Source organism: Sus scrofa, chromosome 5 (assembly GCF_000003025.6).
Source record: "Sus scrofa isolate TJ Tabasco breed Duroc chromosome 5, Sscrofa11.1, whole genome shotgun sequence".
NCBI classification, from domain to species: domain Eukaryota; kingdom Metazoa; phylum Chordata; class Mammalia; order Artiodactyla; family Suidae; genus Sus; species Sus scrofa.
This window is the reverse complement of record NC_010447.5, coordinates 68,504,515-68,528,943: the sequence shown is the minus strand read 5'-3', so window position 1 is coordinate 68,528,943 and position 24,429 is coordinate 68,504,515. Positions and strand designations below refer to the sequence as shown.

The 24,429-nt window shown below is 42.3% G+C and overlaps 1 protein-coding gene across 26 annotated transcripts in view; it reads right to left on the bottom strand.

Moving 5' to 3' along the window:
• The window catches only part of ERC1 (ELKS/RAB6-interacting/CAST family member 1), a 384,984-nt gene that overhangs the window by 79,762 nt on the left and 280,793 nt on the right, over positions 1-24,429 (bottom strand). For all 26 annotated transcript variants that reach the window (XR_002344310.1, XR_002344314.1, XR_002344307.1 and 23 more), the window contains one exon: positions 14,722-14,866. Coding sequence is in view for 15 of the 26 variants with exons in the window: in XM_021092976.1 (XP_020948635.1) it covers positions 14,722-14,866 (145 nt within the window). In the remaining 11 variants the exon portion in view is untranslated. The remainder of the gene's footprint in view (positions 1-14,721; positions 14,867-24,429) is intronic.

Genomic DNA, 24,429 nt, shown 5'->3' with positions numbered 1-24,429 from the left:
AAATGACAAAAGACAAAAACAAACAAAAAACCCCCCCAGGGAGGGCTGATTTCCACACATCTGTACACACACACACACACACACACACACACACACACACACACACGATGTAACAGTATTTTAATACCAGAGTTATTTGTGATGGCAATTTAGGATTATGAGCACACAAGTTTTCAAATTTGGCTGTTTAAGAATCAGTTTATTTGATTTCAAATACTCTACCAGTTCTCAATCCAAACTCTCATTAATTCAGTCAACAATTTCTAAGATAACTGTTGAAATGAGAAGGTTTATTTTGATACATGATGGGAAAGAGTTTGGCCTGTGAAGACTCTGAATTTTTCAAACTGACCATCATCCTTTATGGTAACATATATATTTTTCACTGTAATTCAGAATAAGAGCTTATTAAAGTACTATTTATCATAGGAGAGAATTATGGGGTCATTAATAATACGGCTAAAGGCTAACAAAATCTCTAATCAAGAGCACATGACTGTGACACATTTAGGTGTGGTGAGCTGCAGTGCTGGCGATGTTGTGACGTGATTTGTTCTGAGTCCCAGCTCAATCACTACCTAGCTCTGTGACTTTGGTCAAATTACTCACATTCTCAGTATCTCCTCTGCACAATAAGGACAGCTCTACTTCACAGAGTTGTTGTGAAGATTAAATGAGTTAATTCATGCAAAGCCCTCAAAACAAGATGTAGCTCAGTAAGTGTCAGCTGTTATTATTTGTGAATACGGTTTTACGGAAAGCCAGGTAGTAGTACAGATGCTTTACTCTAGTCGTGTAAACTGTCCATGGGAAGGCCACTCGGTGACAGGTAACGCTGTAGTTTATCTAACATCACTCCTCTTGTCCTTGAATACAAGTATCATTTAATACCATGTTCACTTTGAGTAAGTATCCTCATCAGTTCAAAAGAGACTGAAAGAGGAAGCAGGAACAGATTCTGTGGAGCAGCCTGGTCTGAACTGATTTCCACCAGAGACGTTTAGTGGGGGAGAGGGGAACCACCCTAAACCAGTCTTCTGAGCTTTACTCCTGCTTAATGAGATCCTCAGACCAAGGTCAAGGAGCACAGGAAACTGTGCTATAAATCATGCCACCTGACAGACATCGAAGGAGAAGGAACAGGAGGGGCACGCGCATTGGGGCAGGAAATCTAGGTTGATTTATTTGCATTGAGACAATTCAAGAGGGATCAGGAAGCTCAGAAGATTTATCAATTCCCTGTGGCATCATAAAAGGCAGTGGTCTGACAATAGGAAGAGCAAGTTGGACTTGATGCTAGAAAAGAAGGGAAGAAAGTCTTATCAAATTTTTGCGAAGACTTTCCCTACATCTGGAATTGATGACAAAAAAGACAGCACAGATGGAAGAAAGGATTCTGGGAGGAATCCAGATTTCCCCAAATCTCCCAACCTTTGGACTTAACTCCAAGCAAGCAGAACTCATCAAAATATGATGTTTCCTTGTAGGATACAAAAAAGGTTTCAAGGGGATAGTGAGTAACCAGGATTTTCTTTTCCTTTTGTCTTCTTGACTTTTCTAGGGTCGCTCCTGCGGCATATGGTGGTTCCCAGACTAGGGGTCTAATCAGAGCTGTAACCGCCGGCCTACACCACAGCTACAGCAACGCCAAATCCGAGCCTCATCTGTGACCTACACCACAGCTCACAGCAACACCGGATCCTTAACCCACTGAGCAAGGCCAGGGATTGAACCTGCAACCTCATGGTTCCTAGTCAAATTTGTTAACCACTGAGCCACAATGGGAAATCCCTTTTTTCAGCTTTAAGATGCAATGGTTATTACTTTCTTAAAATGAGCAAATTTCTAAAAACAGATTTAAACAATCCTTATACTTATGTGTTTTCTTATGCTTTATAATTGCTGCTTTTAAAACTAATCCTAATGCCAGCAATTAGCAGATAAACATGGCTGTAGGCTATATACAGACTTGCCAAAAATAAGAAAATAGAGAAGTTTAGATCTTCAAATTAATTGTATCTATCCATTCAATATTACAGATGAGGAAGATAAAACCTGGAGAGGTTAACTTAGGAAGCTTGTGACCTGATTCATTAAAAAAAAAAAAAAAAAAAGAAAGAAATGAGTGGACAACACTTAAGATGAAGAGATTTATAAGTGAAGGGAGTAAAAAAAGTATAAACGTCCAGTCATACGGTAAATAGGTCTCAGGGATGTGACATACAGTGTGGTTAAGAACACTGTATTGCATACCTGAAAGCTGCTAAGAGTCAAGATCTTGAAAGTTTTCACCACAGGAAAAAAAACTGTAGCTATGTGTGCTGATGAATGTAAAGTCAATGTGGTGATCATTTCACAATAGAGACATATATCAAATCATTATGTTGTACACCTCAAACAAATATAATGTTCTATGTCAATTATACCTTGATTATATAGAGATTTATGCATAAGGATTCTCTGGGGGGGGGGGAAGAATGTTTCCATAACATGGAGCTCACATCTTGCATGATCACACTAAGCTGGAATTATAACTGGTTGCCTCTGTGGACAAAGCATGGGCCCCCAGCTCTTCTCTTCTCTTATCTCACACACCTCCCTCACCTCTTTTGGTTATGATATCTGCCTGGCCCCACAGCCCTTGGGTTCAGGGCCATAAAGGATTTGAACAGCACTCTGTAAGTTGTGAAGTGCTGTATATTAGTGGATTGGGCTATTACTGCTTGAGATTATAGACTTAGTTCATCAACAGAATTTGAGCTAGAGCTGAGGACGAGCTGGAGCAGCTGTTACAGAATGGGAATTCCTACGCTTGAAGACAGTCACACCACGGGAATAATGGGGCTTGAAGTAAATAACCCAGCAACTGCTGCACAGTGAGTGAACAGGGCCTCTTCTTTGCTCCTCCCCTCTTGTGTTTCAACTTATGCTAAAAGGAGGACAAATGTGTGGATGAAAAAGAACAAAGAATGGCTTTGCTAATGATAAGGAAAAAAAACCTGATTCATGGCCAGGAAATTCCAAACTACAAAGATGAGTCTTGTAGTGAAGATCAAAGTAGAGATGAAGTTGAGGAAGGAGAAGGCAATTCCAGACGTGAGGACAGTGAATGGGAAACACTTCGCATTCGATTTCCTTCCAATCAATCTGGATACCACCAGCAGGAAGCATGGCTGATCCTGACGTTTGCAGTGGTTAAGAGGAAGAAGGGTATACATGGAATACTTCATATGTAAAAAAATCTAGGCCTGAAGGGAGATAGGATAATTCAAAAGAGATGAACATTTTTATCTGGCCAAGTCAATAAGGACTGTTGAATCATTAAATGCTGATTGAGGGTGTTCCTGTCATGGCTCAGTGGAAATGAATCTGACTAGCATCCACGAGGATGCGGGTTCGGTCCCTGGCCTTGCTCAGTGGGTTAAGGATCCAGAGTATCCATGAGCTGTGGTATAGGTTGCAGAAGTGGCTTGGATTTGGTGTTGCTGTGGCTGTGGTGTAGGCCAGCAGCTACAGCTCCAATTCGACCCCTGGCCTGGGAACCTCCATATGCTTGCAGGTGCAGCCCTAAAAAGACCAAACAACAACAACAACAACAAAAAAACCACTGATTGAACTATACTTGTCTCTTTTGTCAACTCCTGGATACTGTACAGTCCAACTGGATGGAAGCTTTTCACTTTTCATGACAGAATACTAGCCACTATTGGGAGATAACATTACACAGGACAGCTGAGAGGCACTTGTGTACATGGCAAATACAGGGGAGAGTAGGCACAGTCAAGTGCCACACACACAGAAGGGGTCCTCTGGCAGCACCAAACACCGTGTGTCCCGCTCTGTCAAAGGCACCTGGCTCCATGAATGCGTGGTGAATGGACGTGTGCACGCTCTGAAGGCTGGTCTTGTTATCAAGAAAGCCAGCTCTGAGTGAGCGGGACAGACTTTTGCCACACTGTTTCCCATGAGAGGTGTTTGGAGCACTTGCATGGTCTCAGCACTTGCTATTTGGTTTTCCCTCTGATCACCAACAACTTAGGAGCTATTTGTAGCGTTACTGTATTACTGTTCTCTCTCTCGCTCCTTCTTTTTTCTCTTTTTTTGGCCTTGCCCAATGCATGCGGAAGTTCCCAGGGCAGGGATCGAACTGGTGCCACAGCAGTGAATTCCTATTACTGTTCTTTTTTTATAGAATGTGCAATAGTTTTACTGTTCACCCTCCAATGTTAGATGTCACTTTTAAACTGGTTTTAATACTATGATGACTGGGTTTTTACAGTTGTTCCAGAATTGGAAGCCAGGGCCCAAAGCTGGGAACAAAGAGCTAAGCAAGTCACATTATAGAGAGCCTGCTCAGAGGGGGAAGAAAAGGCACCACTCTCCACCAGTCCAACCCCTCAGCACACGCCCTTTTTCTGGTTTGAGACTGGTGTGAGGTGATGCTAAGACTGGCAGAAGGAATCCTGACATTCTGGGGAGTGTATATTTATGCACAAGAGGGGTCCCTTGGCCTAAGCTAAGTGAAGGGTTCAAGAAGAATACAATCCTAATCCTATTCAACCCTAAAGCCTGAATGTGAGTAGAAGAAAGGGAGACTGGCATCTCCTTCCTGTTGGTACCTGGCATCAGACTTAACTGATCGGCCTTATGCTTATCTGAGGAGGAGAAAAGACAACTGGAGACAGACGGCAGGGTGGACAGCGAAGTCAAGGCCACGTATGTGTTCCCACTACTTTGCAAGGCAAGGAGGCTGAGCTTCCTGTGAGTCAAGTGGCGTCGCAGAAAGCAGCCAGGTCTGCTTTGGTTACGGCACAACCCCAGGGGGCCAACATTGGCAAGAGTGCTGAAGGGCTGCAATGGCATCAGAGGATCTAGAAGCCGGAGGGGAAGGAGAAGGGGACAAAGAGAACAGAGCTGTCCTCGCCTGCTGCCAGCCCCTCCATGGCGCAGAAGTAGAGAAAGTGAAACAAGTTCTGAGTTTATATGTCACCTGCCTTCTGAGGTCACAGATGAACAGTCTTTTGCAGAGGTGAAAGCGAACATGGGTTCACACAAAACGCACTCCTCCATGTCTGGACTCCCTCGCTCAGTGTTTCTGAGGTTTACCCACATTTCTGCCATTGCTGAGCAGTGTCTCAGGAAAGAGGATATAGCTGTTTGCTATTCACACACTTCTCTTGGTTGCCAGCCACCAAGATTGCCTGCAGTGACCCCCTCATTGACCACAAGGGTTGGTGTATGTGGCCAACAGCCCGAGGAGAAGCGATGGTGTCCTGCCTGAGACAGGTCAGAAAGGACATCGTAGCCTCTGCCTCAGCTGCCCTCTCCCTTCCCCTCAAGTCACTGGTTTAAGGGAAGCTAGCTCCATGTCCTTCGGAACCCACAAAGCCTAAATGCTGCAGGGCCAAGGGCCATACAAGTGACTCTGGAAGTGAGCTCTGTAGCTCCAGCCAGGCGTTCAGAGAACTGCAGGCCTGACCACAAACTCATAGGGAGCCTGAGCTAGAACGACCAGCTAAGCTGTTCCCGGATTCCTGACTCTCAGAGATTGGGTGAGATAATAAACATTTGTTGTTTTAAGACACTAAATTTGAGGTAATCTTTATGCAGCAACAGCACTAATAGATTTTGCTAACTGGGAATTGGGTGCCACAAACACCTAAAATGTAGGAGTGGCTTTGGAATAGGAAGGACGCAGGATGAGCTGAAGAGATTTGGAGAATGTTAGTGAAAATCTAACCTGTCCTGGATAGACTGTTAGTAGAGACAGGGGCCTTGAGGAGGCTCCCAAAGGGGTCTTTAAAGCAAAGCAAGGAACATGCCACTGGAATCTTTGCTGTTAGTGCAGAACGCATAGCACCAATGGCACATGCTATGTGGGAAGTGGAAAAGGTGCCTACGGAGCTGAGGGGGAGCTAAGGACAAGTCCACCACCTGGAGGCAGGAAGGTCTGTCCTGATTCCTTCCTGATTCCTCCATGATAGGACAGAAATGCACTAATGGAGCCACCCCAGAGACAGTGTGGCTTGGTTTTTTATGTATTTATGGAATTTACAAAGACTGAATCTAATAATGTTTTCCAAAAACCTTACAACATATATTACAGCAAGTTGAAAGTCAATGAACTGGACCAAATATCACACAGAATACTCCCTAATATAGTTAATATTTGGCTTGAAAATAATCAGTCTTTGTGATGCACTTCTCTTTTATAGTTTACTTGTCCAAAGCACGAAGTCTGCATCGGGGATCACAGCTACACAACACCCTAACCACGTAGTTATTTCAGGATGCACCTTAATGTCCACGTGCAGAAGCACCCTCTGCCGTCATATGCCTCCCATTTTAAGCCTCTCAGGTTCCTGCCTCCCTAAGAATACTCGGTCCTCTGTTGACTCAGAAGCAGGGAAGGGCAAAGGAAGGGAGAACTGCTGTAGGAAGCATTGAAGGGAACCAACTGGATGCATGTCTTTCTCTGGCTCATTGTTGCAACACAGAACGAAGGGACCTGGGATTCTGCATTATGGTGTGGCTTTCAAGGCTGATTCTCCATCATTCTTACTGGCAACAAACTTTCATGAAGGATTTCACTCATTAGGAAAAGGCTTTAAATGAGTAATAGTAATGTCTATTTTCCTGGCTAGTTAACAGGATTTTTCATACAACATTTTTTTCCTTTCAGGAAAAAAAAGTGATAAATCCAAAATGGTGACATTCGTTAGCTGGGTTCACATTAGCAGATTGCTGGCACATCTTCACACTGAATTAGCTTTGTTTAGAGACAACCTAGGCATACCTTGGAGAGCCAACAGTAAGTCTGACAGGTAAGGTGTTCCAACTTGTCGCTCCAATAGATGTGTCAGGGCCTGGGGCCAAAAATCTGAAAGCCTCATCTGTTTTTTTTTTTTTCCTTCTTTCAATGTATTAGAACAGTGTTAGCCATTTCCTCCCCAAACTTAGTAAATAAAAACAAATCACATATTAATACACAAAACAACAGTCTATAGTCTTTACTGAAAACTATGAGATAGGCAGAAGAAAACACATTTCAAACAAAATAAAATGATTCACACTTGGCTTGCTTAGGATCAATATTAAATTGGCATTTTCTTTCTTTCTTCTCTCTCTCTCTCTCTTTCCTTTGTCTTTTTGCTATTTCTTGGGCCGCTCCTGCAGCAATATGGAGGTTCCCAGGCTAGGGGTCGAATTGGAGCTGTAGCCACTGGCCTACGCCAGAGCCACAGCAACGTGGGATCCGAGCCGCGTCTGCAACCTACACCACAGCTCACAGCAATGCCGGATCGTTAACCCACTGAGCAAGGGCAGGGACCAAACCCGCAACCTCATGGTTCCTAGTCGGATTCGTTAACCACTGCGCCATGACGGGAACTCCTCTTTCTTTCTTTTTTTCTTTCTCTTTCTTTCTTCTTTCCTTTTTTCTTTCTTCCTTTCTCTCTCTCTCGCTTTTTAGGGCTGAACCTGAGGTACATGGAAGTTCCCAGGCTAGGGGTCAAATTGGAGCTACAGCTGCCGGCCTATACCATAGTCACAGCAATGCAGGATCCAAGATGCGTCTGTGACTTATACCACAGTTCTCAGCAATGCTGGATCCCCCATCCACTGAGCGAGGCCAGGGATTGAACCTGAATCCTCATGGGTATCAGCTGGATTTGTTTCCACTGTACCACAATGGGAACTCCTAAAGCACCATTTTCTACATATGCACCAAAGCTGGAGTTGGAACAAATGATATTTTGTCATAATTCTTAGTATCAAACAAAGGGAATTTATTGAACTTTCAAAAAACTTGTTCTCTGGACCGTGAATAAGCATGAGAAATTTCAGTCCAAAGGATGATTTATTTGGAAAGTTCCAAGTGCGTGGAGTGGTTATGACAAAGGTGCCTTTCAACTCCAAGTTCAGAGCTAGCACATCACACTACTATAACAGACGGCAGCCTTCAACACCACGAGTCGGAAAACATAGATGACATATTTCTCTTTAAAGATGGGTCAACAGTCACCCCCCTAAAATGTGGGGGAAAAGGTCTACAGTCAAAACAAGAAAGGCGCTAACCTAGACACATGCTCTCTTCACTAATAACAGGGGAGTAAAAGAGTCCAAAATAAAGGAAGTAAAAGAGAACGAGCCCGTATTACAGGACAGACTGTTTCTGAGTGTGGTCTCTGGACAGAGCACTGACTGTCAGGACCAGCCGCCAGCTCTCTCATGGATGTGTGAATGTGGGTTCAGAGGTGGGAATGTGAACCATGGGAAACCACATGATTCCAGGACAGGCTGGTGTCCTGGGCCCAGTCAGTGGCTGTCAGAGCCCTCAGCGCTACCTGGTGAAGCAGCAGATCAGGGCAGAGGTATCATGCAAGGTATCCCATGTACCATAGGCAGCTCCTCGGAGACTAGTCAACTGTTAACTAGAGGGCGGGCAGGACTTAGCAAAAGACAAGGAATGACTTACAGTATGAGTCACTTAATTCAGACATCTTTTTGTGGCTGTGTGAGTAGCAGCTTGATGTGGGATCTCAGTTCCCAGACAAGGGATTGAACCCGGGCCACAGCAGTGAAAGTGCCCAGTCCTAACCACTAGGCCACCAGGGAACTCCCAAATTCAGACATTTTTTCATACTGGCCCTATAGGAAACACTTGGGGCAATAATCAAGTACCCCCTTTTCCATTAAGAACTTAGAGATTAGGGAAATTAACTGGACTTGTGAGGTTAAATGAGTAAAACACACGTAATACAGGAGGAAACTAAGGAAGTCTACGAGGATACTCAATTGAAGGTTACCCCTGCCAGTCAGGACCACCTGCTGTCACTGCAAGGAAGGAGAGGGCGCCTCTGGGAAAAGGCTGCAGGAGCAACAGGAGGGTGTTTGGCTCAGGTCAGTGAAAGAGGAAACCAGACCCCCAAGCAGGCTTGGGTGAGGGAGCACACAACAGCACACGTCTGTCTGACAATCAGCTCGCTTCCTCAGGTGATAGACACCTTTCCACAAAACATGCACCAGGATATCACAGCTCATCACGCAGCTCTGCAGGTATGCACCACTCATCTCAAGATCTTGGTTCACTGTGAAGATGCTAATTGATCTTTCGACTTCCCTAAGGGGAATGGGAAATAATATCCATTTTATAGTTGGGGGAATGAAGTATAGACACAGGGTACCTCACCCAAGTTTTCTTCATCCACTAAACAGGTATGGACACATTATTCACCATCCCTGAGGCCTCCTTCATCAGCCAAGCTAAGCCTCAATCTGTTTATAATTCTTTTACTGATAATAATGGAAACTGATCATTCGTTCAGAAAATGTGAAATAAGAACCAATTAAAGGATTTTCCATCCCAACTAGTGGTTACTAGTAACAAACTAGTATCGAACCAACTAGTAACAAACCAGTATCAAACCAACTGGCAACAAATCATAAGGTTCAATCTCTGGCCTTGCTCAGTGGGTTAAGGATCCAGCATAGCCATAAGCTATGGTGTAGGTACAGATGCAGCTCGGATTTGGCATTGCTGTGGCTGTGGTGCAGGCCGGCAGCTGCAGCTCTGATTCAACCCCTAGCCTGGAAACTTCCATATGCTGTGGGTGCAGCCCTAAAAGACAAAAAACAAAATACAAACAACCCCCCCAAAAAAAACAATTAAAATTAGTTATAGCTCTTAAAATGGGAGAGATCGAGTACTCTGAGATTGAGTGACAAGTTATTTACATTTCTTTTTTTTGCTCAGTTTTATGTAATTGAAAGAAGTCTATTTTTTTTGTCAAACTAGGTGACTTAAAAATGCTTACGTGACAGAGTACCCAGAAACGTTGGACAAAGTGGTTGAACTTGCAACCAAGGGAAGTCCCCAAGAGCCACGTTTGACTTGCTTACCCTTGTATCACCAGCACCCAGGAGAAGTTGGAAAGTTCATAGTGAATTCCATCTCCTAAGGGGACGAAGGTTGAAGGGTACTCAGAGCTTAAGGGGGGTGATTTTCGTAAGACCATGTAAAGGTCAAACAGGCCACCACACGGGACAGCTGCAGGGTTAGAACATCTCTTCACCATCCACAGGGCAGGCCAGGATCAAACTCTCCTCTGCAATCACCTGAACTGGAAAGGCCTCCACACACTCAGGTGGTCAGGGTGTCCAGGAGGCTGGCTCCGGGCTGGGCTTCTAGGAGGGGTTTGCAGATGCTCAGAGCAGGCAGCACGGGGAGCCTTTCCTGGTGCTTTCTCACCAAGCACTTACTCCTAAAGTGAGCTCTGCTTCTCTGAGACACAAAAGTGCTACATTACACTTCACTGTTATTTTGTAGCTTCAAGTTCAAAGCCAGCAGGGACAAATCATACTGTTTCTTTTTTGTTTCAAGTTCTTCAGAGGCAGAAAGAGAAGGGAGGGGTTGGCCTATAAATAAGGACCTTCCCCCATATCTCTCAGTGGAATAAATGAGTATCTTAAAAACATGGAAGAGCACTGCTTGTATTATTCCAATTCCAAAATAACCTTCCTAATCACCACTCAGCTGGAATTTTCACATAAGATGGCAAGAGTAAAAAGAGAATTGGTCCTAATTCTGGGTCCACCCTCAGACCTTGTGGAAACTGAGCCCCAAACATCCCCTTTGGAGTCTCGGGAGCTTCACAGGTATAATGAGGATAATGCTCTTGGAGTCGTGGTGAGGGTCAGATGTGATGCATATAAAGCAGCTGTGCCCAGCACATTATGGTTAACAGATAAGGGGTGGCCATCTTTGTAGTTATTCTCTTTTCTCTTAACTCTCAAGTCAAACTAGTCACAGATATAAGGAAGGGGCATGAGTGCAAATGGAAAGTCAGAGAACCAGAAAGTGAGGGACACAGAACGCACTCCAGGAGTTACCATTTTCCTGGTGCTGATGACTTTGGGCAGGTGGGCATTTAAACGATGCTCTCAAGGATGAAAATATAAGATTCAGGTCACCCAGTCTGACAAGAGAAGCTACACTTCTTTCACACGACACAGGAGAACTCAGTTCTCCTAATGGCCCTGAAAAGCATGTGCTTCCTGCAAAGAACAGAACACCCTGTGTGAGCTGTGTAATTCCTGAAAATCCTGAGACGGCCATCCTCACGTGACACGCACCTCTTGGGTGTGGCTCAGCCAGGGACGGGGTCTGTGGAAGGGAGCGGAAGTGGGTCCTGGATGCCTGGGCTTGCTATCTTACTTCCCCTCACAACAATCCTGTGAGGGAATAAACAGTTTATATAAACCTCATAGATGAGGAATATGAATCTCAGAAAAGTCATCAAATTGGTAAAAGAGGAACTAGAGTTAAAACTGAGGCTTAATAGTTCTCTACCAGGCCACTGCTGGGAAGAAAGCTATTCACTTTCCATTAATACAATGTCTGACGCAAAGAACATGCTACATGGACAAGAAACAATGGACAAATACAGCACTTAAGGCAGAGATGACCTGCTGAGGCTGACAGCCAGAAAAGGTGGTTGGGCCAGGGACTACCCTCTCTCTATAGGATAGTTTTTGACAATTAGCACAACTGGTATTTGAGGCACTAGACTGTGAGCTTCTTTAAGCCAAGTACCATATCTTTATATTCCCCATGCCTAGAAAATTTTGGAGTAAAAGAATATATTATCTGATATTTAACCCTAATACAGAGGATTACAAAACTGTAGTTGTAAATGGTTGTAAATGAGATTGTCTAGACTCAGAGTAAGTGATTGTCAAATCAGTGTAAGTGTCAGCCTTCACTCTTACAATGCTTTAAACTGAAAAAAAGAAAAAAAACTCAAACCTGTCCTGAGGAGGCCAACCTGCCCAGACATATCTGTGTGTAGTGCACAGGACGGCCAGACTTCCCATGGATGGCAACTACACACAGGCCATAAAATTCCTGAGGTGGAAGAAGAAAACATGGCAGAGGAAAAACCACCTCCTGCCGGGTACATGAGGAGGCTATGAGCTCACACTTTGGCCCGGTGGGGCGCGTGGTGGTCACAACTGGGTTCCCCCACTGCTCACAATCTGAGAGCACTGGCTGGCACCCCCCATGGCACGTGTGGACCTGGTGAGACAGCCTTTGGTTTGTATTGTTCCTTGGCCTTGGCCCCTTCCTTGATTTGGGGTGGGGTGACCAGTAAACTGGGACCATCTCAGAGAGTGACCCCTACTTAATCTGAGCTCCCTTGTTGCTTTACCTCATCCTATCACTGGAATCACATATGAATGCCCAGAGCCTGTTGGGCAAGGGCAGCTCCGTTTCATTGGAAGCCTGGTCACTGCTCCCGCTGCCTTGTGAGGAAATGGCCTATAGGGAGGAACATTCCAGCAAGTGGAGGACTAGAAGCTTTTTTTTTAGGGCTGAACCTGCAGCATATAGAAGTTCACAGGTTAGGGGTCAAATCAGAGCTACAGCTGCCAGCCTATACCACAGCCACAGCAACTCAGGATTCGAGCCCTGTCTGTGACCTACACCACAGCTCATGGCAATGCTGGATCCTTAACCCACTGAGTGAGGCCAGGGATCGAACCCAAAACCTCATGGATCCTAGTTCGGGTCATTAACCACTGAGTCATTAAGGGAACTCCCAGAGGACTAGAAGCTTTAAATTAAAACAACACTGATGCCATGTGCTTGTTTCAAAAAGCCTCGCCCTTGTCCAAAAGTTAGTCCCATCACACACTTAGAGAAATTACAGAGTCACAACATCTTTAGCAAGATCGGTTCCTCCTTGCTCCCTGAGTCCCAGATACTCTGGGCATGCAGCAGGGCAGAGAAACACAACTAGGAAGGCCTCCTGAGAGCCACACTAACGACAATGGGAAGCTACCACTTCCCAAGGCTATAAATTCATGGATTAATGAATATCCCTAACTTTCACCTAATAAAAACATAGTTTGGACAGACAAGAAACCAGAAGCCATTGCGAATGAGATAAGTACTATAGTCTGCTGGACTAAAATTTCATTCTGTTCAGTGTCCTAAGGTGGAGGGACCATAAACTACTTAAATCACATGTCTTTATAGTCAGGCGTCCCTATTTCAGAGAACTGATACTGCTAAATACATATACTTCCAACTAGTTAACACCTTCTCTTAATACCCTTCTACTTCTTATCACAGCTTTTCACCCCTGCTTTACTAAGGTGTAATGACAAATATCAACTGTGTATATATTAACTGTCTGTGTAAGGTGTACAAGGCTATGTTTTAATACATGTTTACACTGTGAAATGACTACGACAAGAAAGCTAGTGGACACTTCCATCACCTCATATAGTTATCTTGTTATTTTGATTTTCTGCAGTGAGGACATCTGAGAACTACTCTCTTGGTGAATTTCAAGTCTACAGCACAGTGTTATCAACGGTAGTCACCATGCTGTACACTAGATCTCTAGGACCTATGCATCTTGCATAACTGGAACTCTGCACACTTTGACCACTACCTCCCCATTTCCTGCACCCCCAGCCCATGGCAACCACAACTCTATTCACACTGTCAGCTTTGACAAGACAAATTTCAATGCTGAACTACTGGACGGATGGCTCTAATAATGAGCATATTCTTCCTGTTTTACTCAACAGGCATCCCACTCCTGGACACTCCTCTTGTGACACATTATTTTAGATGCTGAAAAGTTATCTTTCACTTGTAAGTGAGCAATGGGTTGTTTTTTGCTGGTCATCTACCCATCCTGCAGAAAGGGACCTCTTCTGGTATTTTCTCGGCAAAGTGAGCCACATAAATAAAGTCTATTTGTAAATAGTTTTAATGGTCAACAAATAGAGAAAATAGTCTTATTGTGTAAATATCGCTTCCTGTTAATTTGAACATTAAATACTATGCTATATCAATTGATGACTAATCCCCTAAAGCAGAAAAGAAGAAATTCCTTAACTTGAAAAACGCTTTTCTTTTCTGGTTACTTCAAGCAAAAGGGGATCTGGGAAGCTGAAATGTACAGAAAATGTGCTGGCAAATGTGACAGAGAAGCTGCTGGAAGGCAGGAAGTGGACATTGCGCACAGCACAGGAATGGCCTCCAATGTGCAGAGCTTTGAAAATGAAGAGGAGGACTCAGATGTTAAAATTCAGCCTTCTCCTTATTTTCAAAGGGGAAAATTTACCCCCAGTTTCAAAACTGGTAAAATACAAACAATGCAAAATTTACCATTTAACCATTTTTAAGTGTATAGCTCTGTTAATTAAGTATATTTACCTTGCTATGCAACCATCAAAGATAAAACACTTAGCTTTCTTTTCACAGATGAAAAGCCTTACATAAGTACTAAGCATTAAATTTGAGGAGGGTTTGGGGTGGAAAAGAAAGGGGGTAAAATGTTGCTCTTAACTTCAGAGTTTACCCAGTCCTGAATAACAGGAAATCATTTACATTAAAATATACTTAGTGCCTTCTATGGTGGGACTCTGATTGGATGTAAAAAATAAGCCTTTTTCATTTCAGTTAATTTCACTAATTTTATCTGCCACTGCAAAAGTTAAAAAAAAACATCCTCATAAGACATGTGACATCTTCTAAACCAGTCATCCTACCAAGAATGCTCTGCACTTCTTGGCTGCAGCCAGAGGTCTGAAGCCTGAAGTCTCTGCTTTGAAGACTGCCAGGACACAGACCAGAGTCTGACCTGAGACGGGAAGCCTGAAAGCACAAATGGCCAGCCTGCGGCACGCCTGGCCCAGGCATACCTGCTGCTTGAGCTGCTGCACCAGCCGGTCCTTCTCCCGCTTCAGGGCGGCCACTTCCTCCTGGGTCTTTTTCTTGGAGGACGAAAGCTCCAAAAGAGCTATGTTGGCATCCTTCTCACTGATGGCGGCCAGAAGGGCTTCCTGCCTGCAAAAGAAAGAAAACACCCAGACTTCTGTTTAGTCCTCACAGCAATCCTCTCAAATTACTGCTATTATTACCTCTATTTTATGGGTGATGAAACAGGCTTAGAGAGCATATGCTGCTTGCCCAAGTTCACCCTTGAAGAAATGGTCTGAGCGGGAATCCCATTCTGGTCTTAAATGCCTGCATAACGTTGTTATACTGACCATATTACGAGTTCCCAGATATAGTTGTAGTTGGAAAGTAAACAGTTAAGGGCTTTTATTTTTGGTCTCACCCGTGGCATGAGGAAGTTCCAGGGCCAGGGCTAGAACCTGTGCCACAGCAGCAACCCAAGCTGCTGCAGTGACAATGCCAGGTCCTTAACCTGCTGTGCCACAAGGGAACTCTAACGACTTTCTTTTTTTAAAGTAAGAATTACCGTGTCATCGATACATGTTACTCATTTAACTCATTCTTTTGATAAATATTCTATGGCTTCCAGAAAAACTGAGGCACCACTAAAACTTAGCATATATATATATTTTTTTGTACAGAATGTATAACGAACTGTAAATGTAAGTAAACAGGATTTAGGAAATCAGCCAGCTGTTTCTGGGGCTTTCTGAACATCTACAAATCTTATTATCTGACCAGTGCAAATAAGTTTCCAGTCCAGGCTCTATTTGGCAATGATCTGCATACTTTGAAACAATTTATACTTTAAAGATTCCTGTGGTTTAGCTAACTATTTTCTGGTTCATAACTAGAAGGCAAAGAAAGTGGGATTTAGGTGGAGGTAGAGGGTGGTTTGAACTTGAGAAACTCACTAAATAATAAGAATGAAGTAGGTGAACAAGTAGTCTCCTAGCCCATCTTTTGTGTAAGTCATCTGGAAGAAGACAGAGTTGATTTACAGGAACTACATAAATGGCCTGAGCTTTTGACCTGAGGAAATGCTGAATCTGAGAGTGCACTGCCCAAGTTTAACCCTGCTTCTGTCTCTTGTTAAGATAATTATGCCTCAATAGCAGTCATATGGAAGAGTTTTAGTTTAGCCACAAAGTGGAAGACTATCTTTTGAATATTCTGACAAGGATATTCCATGTTCAGATGGGTAGGTCTGGGGGATTCTGAACAAGCAGTACTAACAAATGGAAATTTGATGGAAACTTCCATTTGGATGGAAATGAGGATGGAAATGAGGCTTTCTCAAGTAGCCTTTGCTGTTAGAAGGAAGAGGATTCTCACTGACCCCAGTATAACTTTCCACGGTCCCCACTCAAAGAGATTCTAAGAAATGGCAGATGGTTTATACCATGAAGCTCTGGTCAACACTGAAAGGATAATGATAGTCTAAATATATCCACTGACCACTTGAAAAAAGTATGTTAAGTGGTGAAATGAGCTTCAAGGTGAAGGAGTTCAAGATGGTCTCACTCTGCAGTTTCCTGCTGATTGCTGTCAACTGTTCCCTTTTGGGGAGCCCACAGACTGACAAACTGGAATGAGAAATGTGCTTTCTCAACAAGGGTGTTGTACTTCGGAGCACCAACAGTCAGAATTAGACACTGAGGAGCAGGCAAATAACAGAAGACACAGGAAAGATAAATTATTCTGAAAGATAAATGAGACCAAGTCATGAGAACTTTTGCTGAAGGCAAGATAAAAGGTGACAGGACCTGAGTTCCATTCTGTGCTTAAGGAAAGAAGCATCATAAAATGAAATTATAAGAATGACTCTACACTGTTGAAGCATCTTGACTGAATTCCAAACTTTTTTTTTTTATTATTTTTATAAATGATATGCTTGGCTAGCTAGTGTGGTACAGCTGATTTCTGGGGTAAAATATCACATTCACAAAATGCATGATATAATACATAAAAATTCAGATGCTAAAATTTAAAATATAGGATGCGGCACTGAGGTCTGAGCTACTGGAATAGTGCCTTTTTAATAAGGTGTATTTTGGAAATAGTCTTTTTTTCCTTTTTCTATACAATTCAAATAGAAACTTTGTCACTGATGCTATTTGTTTTTTTACTGAGCATTGGTAATATAAGGTATGAACTGTACAGAATCAAATTTTCTCTCCCATACCCAAGGCTCTCACCCCCTAAAATTCCGTGACAGAGTAACACATCACTGTCTTTTCCATTTTATTGTTACTATTATTTTTTGGTTGCACCAATGGCATGCATAAATTCCAGGGCCAGATACTTAATCTGTGCCACAGCAGCAACCTGAGCCACAGCAGTGACAATGCTGGAGCCTTAACCCAATGAGCCACAAGAGAACTATTTTATTTATTTATTTATTATTTATTTATTTATTTATTTATTTATTTATTTATTTTTGTCTTTTTGCTATTTCTTGGGCCGCTCCTGCGACATATGGAGGTTCCCAGGCTAGGGGTCGAATCGGAGCTGTAACCACCAGCCTACGCCAGAGCCACAGCAACGCAGGATTCGAGCCACGTCTTCAATCTACACCACAGCTCACGGCAACGCCGGATCGTTAACCCACTGAGCAAGGGCAGGGACCGAACCCGCAACCTCATGGTTCCTAGTCGGATTCGTTAACCACCACTGCGCCACGACGGGAACTCCAAGAACTATTTTAAAAGTATACTCCTGATATTGATTCCTACATGTGTATGTGACTAAAAAAGGCCATGCATAGTCAAGAGGATAAAATGTTTTGATTACATATTGTACATTCATGTAAACTCTGATTAATGTCAGTATCTTTTGTATGTTTAGCAGCTTTTACGTTTTTCTTTTGTTTCTGGAGGCTAAGCACAAATATTAAAGCTAATAAATAGGAACAGTCATGTTAACTTTTGGGGAATAAGAAAAATTCTTGTTCCCTCAATTCATGTGGTAGTAAAGACCATATCTGTAGTTGAACTTATTTGGTGAGGTTTTAAAAAGTGTCTAAACAAACAAAATTTTAAGTATACCCTGCTTTTCAGAGGGAATGGAATTTAGAGTGGAAAAAAAAAAAAGCAAAGAGCAAAAAAAATTTTTATTTTTAGTAGCCACCTATTTTTAATATAATTGCTTCTTTGAAAAATTTCAAAGTAATTTTCTGATAACGAAGTACTATCCACTCATTGGAGCAAAAGGGAAAGATACAGAAAACTATAAAGAAGAAAATAAAAATACCTGAAATAGTTCCTTTCTAATCAGTCAATTACTTGAAATCTCAAAGTCAGCTATTCTAACACTAATATGGCTATTTCAAAGAAAATGAGCCTTGATGGAGATTAATCATTGACTCTAAAAGCTTTACTAACTAAAGGCCCCGCAAAGAAAGGAGCACTTGCTGGTGGAAGACTTTCTGACTTCACTTCCCACGAGCCCATAGCAAGTAATACAAGCACACAGAGTGAAAAAGGAAACATATATATGCTACAAGCCAGAGAAAAGAGTTAAAATGCTCTTCTTGCCAAATCTCTCTCCTTGTTCTGCTAGTGTTTTTTCCTCAGTTGAAGAAGAAGAAGAAGAAGAAGAAGAAGAAGAAGAAGAAGAAGAAGAAGAAGAAAAGGAGGAGGAAGAAGAGGAAGAAAATGTGGACAGAGAAGGTTTCAAAGTGATTAGTATCCCTGTTACATGACTAACAGGGCACTGACTTGCATGATGAGGAGGAAATAATAGAAATTTGACTTTAAGTCGCCCACTTCTGGGTTAAAATATCAAAACAGTTGAACCTGCCTTTTGACCTGCAAACTCTAACAGAATCAAGATGTCTCTAAAAGTACTCTACAGTGGCACTTGAGCTTCAAGAAACAGACCATTTCCTCTGTCCCCTTCCCGCTTCTAGCAAATTTCAGAAACAGGAGGCAAATGTCTAAGGCAAATGGAGTTCAAAATCCTGCTGGTAATTCCTGAACCCTTGATCCCTCTCCTACTAGTAAATGAGAAGTATAATCAGTGTTGGAATGATGGTGAAGAACAACTTAAGACTGGGTCCTAGATAAGCGTGTGTGTTTAACAGAAATGCATGAGAAAAGGAGTATGAATGGATATTACAAAGGTTTATTTTCCCCTCTTCCTCCAACTGGGTATTTCAAATGGAACAATTACATAATCATGTTTCATAAATTCCATAATCCAGAAAACACTAGGAAGGAGAGCAGTTGAAAAAAATGAGGGAATCAGAAGCTTTGGACAAATTACTGTCAAGGACAGGTAGGCACAGTCTAATCTATTCCAATTTAAGATAAACCTGAAATCCAGACTCCCTTATGGATGCCTCCTTGATGACTCTGATGCCTCTTTTCTTGTAATTTAACTACCCAGAGGGAGGCTATCTCTTTTGCTCTTCTGTTTCATTTTGTGGGAAAGTCCTTTGGTGATTGTTTTCTCCAGCTTCTCTGACAGAGGTCTGAGTGTGGCAGACACAGCACCCCGAGAAGGTCCTGTGAAAACCAGCCTGTAGGTGAGCCCGTGTGGGCGAGCCTGCCAGAAATGCCTGACCTTCACACTCTGGTCCCTGAACATCTCACCCTGTCCTCTCCAGGAGGCTGCTACTCAGATACCCAGAATTATCTGTAATGTAAAACGTCAACACTAGGTCAAGGTTTTCACCCATCGTGACCGATTTCCCTCTCAACGTTTAAATCAGTCACCACACTCCTAGATCTACAAGCTGACCATATTTAAATTATTTGATTTCATCTTTGCTCCCCACAACCAATATTAGAGTTCTGTTTGTTCTTCCTTTGTAATGGTTTTTAATGAACCTACTGCTCTGTACCTGCAAGTACAGGGTCACCACTGTCCTTTAATCACGGGCCTGTATTAGTCTCCAAAGCCCTTCTCTGATCTCACTACCTTTCCACACTGCCCGGTTCTTCCAATGTCACTTTCATCTTGTTTCCTACCACAACAAACATTTGGGCCTAATATTTGACCAGCTACAATTTTCAACCAGTTTCTTTCTCACTGTCCTCCAAGGGCCCTGTGACACTGAGTTACTACTTATTTTCACTTATATATGTGATGTGCTCCACCTCAAATGCCTGGAGATTTCCTTTAAAATATGGCTCCTCATCGGGGTGCTAATTTCTCTCTGTTCAGCATTCCTTTTGGCCCTTTCACAGTTTAGCTTATATTAACAAGCTTCTGTTCCATGACTGTCCTTCAATTCTTCCACATCTGTAGGGTCTGCTTACCCAACTATACTATGTTTATGGCTTAAGTCTTTAAAAGTTTTCTTTTCTTTTTTAATTTATTTTGCATTTTGCCTTTTAGGGCTGCATGTGCGGCATATGGAAGTTTCCAGGCTAGGGGGTGAAATGGAGCTACAGCTGCCAGCCTTCGCTACAGCCACAGCAATGTGGGATCTGAGCCATGTCTATGATCTACACCATGGCTCATGGATCCTTAACCCAGTGAGTGAGGCCAGGGATCGAACCCACATCCTCAGGGGTAGTAGTTGGATTTGCTTCTGCTACAACACAACAGGAACTTCCTAAAAGCTTTCTTTTAATGTTTCTAGGAGTTTAATAATCTTTCAAGGTAATGGATTGTCAATTTTTTTAAAAAATTAACTTTTTTCTTTTTAATTGCAGTAAGATATAGGACATTTACCATCTTAACCATCTTTAAGCGTACAGCTCAGCAGTGTTAAGTACACTTTTCCTGCTGTGCAGCTCGCCTCCAGAACTCTTCCTCTTACACAACTCAAACTGTGTATTAAACAATTCCCATTCCCTTTCCCCACAGCCATGGAAACGACCCTTTGCTTCTTATCTCTACAAATCAGACCACTGCAGCTTTCTCACGTAAAGGGAACCACACAGTATGTGTCCTCTTGTGACTGGCTTTTGTCACTTAACACAAAGTCCTCAAGATTCATTCCTGAGGTAGCAGATGTCAGAAGTGTGCCTTCTTTTTCAAAGCTGAATAATATTCCATCCTATGCAGACATCACACTTTGTCCATTCATCAGTTGATGGATATCTGAGTTTTTTCCACCTTTTGATGCTGTGAGTGCTCCTAGCTTTAATTTTTAAAATATGTTATGTTCCTTCCAGGGTCTTGGTTCATGACTGTGAACACCAGAAGCTTTCAAATATTGATGATTTTCTACTGCATGTACCTAAACCACTTACATTTTTTTTTTTCTTTTTAGGGCCACATCTGCAGCATATGAAGGTTCCTGAGCTAGGGGATGAGTCGGAGCTGCAGCTGAGGCCTATGCCATAGCCACAACAATGCCAGATGCATGGTGCATCCAGCTTGCGGCAATGCCAGAGGATCCTTAACCTACTGAGTGAGGCCAAGGATTGAACCAGCATCCTCATGGAGACTAGTCAGGTTCGTAACCCAATGAACCACAATGTGAACTCCCCCACTTACAGTTTTGTTTTCCTTTATTTTGGCTTTGGTGACTCTATACTCTGACATTATATGCCAGTCTTCCTTTTAGGCCTAAAGTCTTGCTCAGAAACAGCTAGAATACGGGCTCCACGAAGACAGGATCTGGGTGTCATGCTTACTGTGCATCCCAAGTGCCCAGAGCAGTTCCTGACACAAGTAGCCTCTTCACATGTGTACTTGAGGCAGCAGCTCCTCCAGTTCTGACTCCACTTCCACCTGCTGTGCTGATTTCCTACTGTTTCAAAGTTTTCACTTATTTAAAGCTGTGCTTCACTGTATTTTTAAGGCTCCCCCACAATCCAGTTCAGCAGCATGCAAAGCAAGTGAGTGGAGGGTTAGAGTAGGGAGCATCAAAATTTGAAAACATGAAAAAAACCAAGGCCAGAAAGAAACCACTAGATATGGTTATTTATATTTTATTAAAAAACAAGTTCTGGGGAGTTCTCATCTTGGCTTAGTAGTAATGAACCCTAGTATCCATAAGAACACGGGTTTGTCCCTGGCCTCGATCAGTGGGTTAAGGATCCAGCATTGCTATGAGCTGTGGTGTAGGTCACAGAGAAGGCTCAGATCTGGCTTTGCTGTGGCTGTGGTGTAGGCTGGCAGCTGCAGCTCTGATTAGACACCTAGCCTGGGAGCTTCCATATACCGCGGGTGTAGCCCTAAAAAGACAAGACAAAACAAAACAAGACAAAATAAAACACTGAGTTCTGCTTTTCTCTAAGTAGACAGGTGACAAGTGGAGTGTAGGTTCAATTCTGGATGCCACAATTTAAGGTGACAAGGTGATAGGGTGGGGTCGTAAAAGGGCATATTAATCCAGAAAGATTTATCCACAGAGCATGATAATCGCTATCAGAACAGTAGGGCCAGGGAAGGCAGAAATAGGATATTTAATCTGTGTTTCTCTAAAGGGCACAAATGACACTAAAAGGGAGGAAAGTCACAAAGATAAATTCTGATTTATAAAGTGAATCGCTAACATATTATCTCTTGTTAGTAAACAGAACTGGGAAGCCTAGAATATGGCAGAGCTTCCCATGACTAGGTGTTTAAGGAGATCATCAGAGATACCGTATAAATGATTTTGCATTGAGTGGTGAGTCTGTCCTTTTTAACTTAAGATTTCATCCAACTAATGAGATGAAACAGTGAATGATAAGTGCCAATAAACTGTATGGGCAGTAAGTGCTAAAGTAATACAGCAGATAAGGAAAATCACCTTGGGCTGAGGACATGGGAATTGAGTGGGCCTTACTTTGACAGAGATAATTAGAAAGAGAAAGTGACATGCTAAAGCACGGGGCATGTGAGGACACACTATGTAACTGGATTAGAGGGTTTCCACAATGAAAGGAAATGGTGAGAGGAGAGCTGAAAAGGTAGCTTTGAATCGGAGCACAGATGGTCTGCAGGGCAGTAAGCAATCAGTGCAGACTGAAATCCTTGCAGAGTCTAACCAGAACCTGGCAGATAACTCAAGATGCTGAGTAAGGAATGGTTTGATTTTTGAATATAATATGGAAGCATCGAAAGTTCCAGAAAAATAAAGTAAGGTCTTAGAAAGACTGGCTTGAAGGCCAAGAGGAGAGAGTAAATGATTCCTGAAGCAGAAAGGTCAGGAGGCTACTGCTAAAGATGTATTATGAATAGAATTCTTAGATCACAAAAATTGTTTTAAAGAATACAGAACAGAATGCTGTGACCCGAGAGTCATAGGAGGACTGTGACACATCGCTATACCATCCAATGAATGGGAAACACAGAATCAGTATTGCATTTGCGTTTTGATGCTGGAAAGCAACTCTCAGATGTCACCAATCTTAGGTGTTTTGTTTGACCCAGCAGCACGTGCTGGGGTCCTGCCTTGTGTGACCTTTCTCACAGCAAGTGGCCAGGCCTCTACACACACACTTCTGTTGCCTGTCTCGTGTCTCTACCTCCTGAAACCAGGGAAAGAAACTGATCTCGGTTAAGAAGCACACTGACATGAGAATGAATTAGAGAAGTTATCCCAGTATGGACTGAATTTATAATTTCAGAAGTCCTTGAAAAGAATAAAAATTAACACAATAAAGGCAGAAACCACTGGCAGATATAGCTCAGTAAAGGAGACTGACAGAATAAAATTTTGTGTGGAAAAGCTGTATTCAGTTTTTCTCCTTTTTCTGAAAAAACAAAAACAAAAACAAAAAAAAACCCCAAGCATTTTGATACATTCAATCCATCACATATTATGACAAACTTGGAAAATTTAGTTTTATTGTGATACAGATACTTGTGTTATAAAGTTTCTGCCTACTTCTCAGATGGGCAAAAACGTGATGTCTGTATTTCCATTGTTAGAAATAACAAAAGCCTATATCTTTTCCATTTCTTTAAATGTAAAAATTAATTGTAATCTAATCCACAGAGAGAGAAAGGAGATCAGTGGTTGCCAGGGGCTGGAGGTGGGGGCTGCTGAATAACTGCAAAGGGAGATGAGAACTTTTTGGAAATGTTATTATAGTTTGGCTATGGTGGCAATTACACAGTATACACATCTGTCAAACTCACCATACTGTACACACGGGCATAATAAATATGGCATAAAGTACAATCCATGATTAAATCAGCTTGCCTCAAGGTAAGTTTCCTCAATTCCAGAGTCTCCTTGGGACTACTGAAAGCTTAATATTACCAATACATAAAGCTGATCCTTCTTATTCTGTTTCCTTAAAACATAGCAAATATGGTTATCCAGTTGTTTCCTTCATAACATGTACCTGGACTTATACTTCAAACGAAAGACAAGTTCAAAGAATTCATTTTAGGAAGCTATATACAAACATTTATTCAATAATTTCCCCACATATATCTTATTTTAAAACTGGCTTCAAAATCTATTATTTAAGTATCTGGAATTATGACAAATATCCTTTTTATTAAACTGAATTTAAGTTTTGACATCAAGTCTGGGAATTGAAGTCAACCAATCAAGATGATACGTCTTTTGGACCACAATGAGGTGTATTTATAAAATATACAGGGGGCACCTCGTGAACCAGCTCTGGAAGCAACTCCCAAGGAAAGGATTACAAATATATTTTTAGCAATGATAGTGCCAAGGGAATAAGTGTAAAATTGTCTAATGACTATTTTGAGACTCAGGTGGGACCTCAGTTTCAACTTTCTTATTAAAAAAACTTTATAGACAA